At 46.4% G+C, this 3925-nt stretch overlaps 1 protein-coding gene across 2 annotated transcripts in view; it reads left to right on the forward strand.

The window, feature by feature from the left end:
- Window positions 1-1485: 1485 nt before the first annotated feature.
- PISD (phosphatidylserine decarboxylase) overlaps window positions 1486-3925 on the forward strand; it is a 9094-nt gene continuing 6654 nt past the window's right edge. The window contains exon 1 of one of the 2 annotated variants that reach the window (XM_010141954.1): window positions 1486-1693. In XM_010141954.1, the coding sequence (XP_010140256.1) occupies window positions 1644-1693 (50 nt within the window). In that variant the 5' untranslated portion in view covers window positions 1486-1643. Of the gene's footprint in view, window positions 1888-3925 lie in introns of both variants that reach the window. The other variant, XM_010141945.1, reaches the window with a different exon arrangement.

Raw genomic sequence — 3925 nt, forward strand, 5'->3', positions numbered from 1 at the left:
GCACAGGGAGGAAGGAGTATGTTTTCAGTGCTTTCAGTTGATCTTAAATTCACCTTCTTTCATTGAACTGGTGAAGATGGGTATTTAATATGCACCATTGTTTTTTAATATGCAATTATTAAAATTCAGCTTAAACAACAACACGCATGCAGATCTTGCAACTTCCTGAGACACAGAATATCATATTTTTTTCAGGGAGAAAACTGCTATACTCTCTTGCAGGGACTCCAGAGGTGTTCTAGGGAATATCTGTGATACTTGGACTTGAAGGCCAATCAAAATTCACCATTCTTGCTAGAACACTTTCCTTCTGAGGCCCGAGTGGGATGCCCTTAGCTAGTTAATTCTAGCTTTGCCTGCTGGCCCTCCCACTTCTCCCGCCTTATCCCTAATACAGTACAACCCTTTCCCTCACACCGGGGCACCCGTGCTCGCTTTGATCAGCGCTGTTAGCCATACAGGGGTGTTTCCAGAGCTCTGGAACAAGGAGTTGCTTTTCAAACCCCAACTTTAACAGAAAATGTAAGTAAGTGAAGCAGCCACTAGAGAGTTAGCTCCTAAGTTGTTCTGGGTGTTCGGGTTAATCTTGAGGTGAGATGTAGCTAGCTGACTTCCACTGGCTGAACCAGGGGTCTGGTTTCAAGCTCCCTTAACAATCCAAATCCAGTTGGAGAAGGTGCAGAAAATCTGTGTTTGAGATGTTGTCTGCAGGGTCAGAGAGGGAAATTTCTCTCTACGTATATTCAGAATGCTCAGATAGAAATACTGCAGCCTTTAGCCTTTAAAAACTAAACAAAACCAAAACGGCTTCCTTTATTCGTGTTTTGTATTTTAGTTTTACTGGACATAAAATAGAAACTGTGACAGTACCAGGGGCCACATAATAGATGTGTTAACACTTTTATACCCAATTCTCAAGCTAGCCTTAAAACTGGCTTATTTCATCATGTATCTGGGTATTTGTAGAAGAATGTTCTTTACTTGCTCCCCGGGTTAGTTTTTTAAGATGAAAAGAGACTTCAGGAGATGGATGCTGGTTGTGGCAAGAGTTGTAAAATACAGACATTCCATTCCTTTCTGTTTTCTTCTTTCCGTGCTGGACCTAAGAGCAGGAGAGGATTTTTGGTGCCCAGCAGACCAGAACTCTTTTAGCGGCAGCTGCTGCACTGCAGAATTGAAGTGGGGAATTATCTCCTCCTCTTCTCCGCCCCACTCCTCCTCCCAGCCTCGATTCAGACTGGCTCTGGGGTTAGCTGTGCAAGGCCAGCTGGCTGCTCCTCTGACTGTGGTGCATCGCTGCCCAGCAGCCTCGGACCGCAGGGTGGTTTTTGGACAGCTGAGTTTCAATGGCCACTCCGACGAGCAAGAAGCAAGGACTGCTTATACGGACAGCTCGTTTTTATCTTGTGCAGAGTCGGCTTTGTAGTGGGATACTGAAATATGACACAATGCCTGTTTGTTTGCAATAGCTGCAACCCTCGTAGCAGAGATTCAAGTGGGAAGCAGAGGGGGAACCCAGAGACAAACCAGCGAGGGAATTAGGAACTGTGACGCCGTGTTCCTCTCTCCTGTGCCGGAGCAAGCAAAGGAAAGAGAGGTAGAGGAAAAAAGACTGAGCCTTGCAACCAACCGTCATCCTGACAATGTGTCAGTCAAACACCCTGCAGGGACCAGATCTGCACACAGGGAAATGGTGAGATACTATAAAGCTTTATCTAACCCTTCACCCTCTTGCTACAACCTCCACAAAGTTAAAATTCATGTCCGGAGGCTGCGTTCAGGGAATGGTGGCAGCAGCAGCTGTGCCGGGGAGCAGCACCCACAACTGGAGAGGCCAGGCCCAGCTGGCTCTGCCGGTGGTACACCAAATAGGAGAACGCGTTTCAGGTACTGTTCAGTGTTTTCTGCTTTGCAGGAATGGTGACTGAGGGGAGGACTGAGGGAGGGAGGACGGGAGGGCTCCTGGGCAGAAGGAGAGACAGCCATCTGCAGAGCTTTTGTTTGGCCTAATTACTATAAAGCTCCTTATGCATTGAATTGGCAGAGAAGGGCACGCTCTTATATGACAAGGAGAATGAGGAGGCTTTCATTCCTTTCTTTACTACTCTCCATCACTAGGAGAATGGAAAAATTAGTGAGGGGCGGCTCTGAAACCAGGCCAAGGCAGTGAGAACCCCGAGGGCTCCGGAGGGAGCTGCCAGGATGCAGCTCTGCGGGGATTGGTCCATGAGTGACTGCAGTGAAGCGGGGGGAGAGCAGCGGGAGGGGGAGCAGGACCTCCATGCTGGCAACCAACCTGGCTCCCAGCCCCGCCAGCCCGCAGGCTGGTGGGTGGTAAGGATAGGAGGAAGAATGTGAAGTGTCCCTTCCTATTCCCATGCCGAGTCAGTCCCACCTCCTGCTGAGAAGAAAACTGGCTTTAGGAGAGGGCGCTTCATCTCCTCAGGGTTTTTTTGTTTGGGGTTTTTTTTCCCCTTGCACAGATCATTCTCTGTTTTCTATTAATTCTTTGGGGGAAAGAAGTTGTGTTCACTGTAGAAAAAATCTCTGAGCCAAAAGCACCATCTTGCATCCCAAAGTGGTGACAGTTGTACCTGCCTGCAAGATACTTTAATTCTGATCCAAGTTTTGAAAATAATGTGTTGGCAAGAGAATTTCCTTTTAATTTCCCAGCTTCTTTTCATCTTGGAAAGACGCACACAGTACTTCATAGTTTATCCTTCATATCGTATAATCCAGTGAGAGAGCGAGCTGTGCAAAGTAGCCAGAGCGCACCACTTCAGTCTGTGAGCACGCGTAGCTGTGTCCTGGCTGCACGCACAGTACCTTCAGCAGCGGGTGGAGAACATTCTCTTAGCCAGCATTTAAGTCAGTGCCCAGAAGATTTGAATATTTTGCCCTTGGGCAGGCAGACTTTCATTTGATGTTGTGACCTTGGAAACGCCAGTGGTTTCTTCAGGAGCAGAAGGCAAAGAATAAATGGGAACTTGAAGGGTCTCTCGTCCAGACCTCCTGCAAGGGTCTTACCTGAGGCCCGTGGCCTCCTCTGCTAATAAAGTGAGCAACTTTTCCACTTGAGAGTTACAAGCTCAACTTCTCCCCATGGCCATTTGTGCAAAATGTGTTTCTCCGCAGTCAGGACATCCAGATGACAAAAAAATCATAGATGCAGTTGGTTATGAGGCAAAGGAGTTGGTTATTGGGCTATGGAGACTAGATGGTCTTGCAGCACTAGCAATACTGGCTTTGTCCTCATGTTCCCTGTTCAGAACCAGGGTCGCCAGTGAAGGTTTTAAGATCTGGAAATACGTTTTTTGGAATCAGTTATTCATAAATTGTATTAATTAACTCAGGAGTGTCACTGCTGTTGCTTCTCAAGTGCTTGTTTCCTGAAGTTAGTGAATGACCAACAGGTCTGTGTCAGTGTGACTCCAACATCTTTTGTGATACAAAATACAACTAGAGGCACAGTCTAGTCAAGATGCCTTCTACATGTGGATGGGTGAGGTACCTCAGTTTATTAGGTTTCAAGGGTTTTTTTCATCAGAATATGTGTTCTTTTCTTAAAATTCCTTCTCCATGGAGTTCTTATTAAAGTCCCAGTGCTGCAGACTCAGAGATTTCAGAATATTGTTTGCTGACCACTTTGGCTATCCAACAGCTGGAACAGTCACAAGAAACATCTTCTGGGGATGTAATCTTATGATATTTGAAAGAACTTTTGCTCTTTGTATTTCCACTGTAAGCCATCATGTTATGTCGTTAGTTGGATGAACCAGCTGTGACTTTGTTTTCAGATGTCTCCTGCAAGTGATCTTGCATTTAATTTTTGACGGTGTCATTCATCAAAGTGACCCATGAGAGTGAATACCTTTTTTTGGAAAGAGAATTTTTCTTCCCCCCCCCCCCCAACACCACACCACCC

The sequence above is a fragment of the Buceros rhinoceros genome, unplaced genomic scaffold (genome assembly GCF_000710305.1).
Source record: "Buceros rhinoceros silvestris isolate BGI_N320 unplaced genomic scaffold, ASM71030v1 scaffold14120, whole genome shotgun sequence".
NCBI classification, from domain to species: Eukaryota; Metazoa; Chordata; class Aves; order Bucerotiformes; family Bucerotidae; genus Buceros; species Buceros rhinoceros.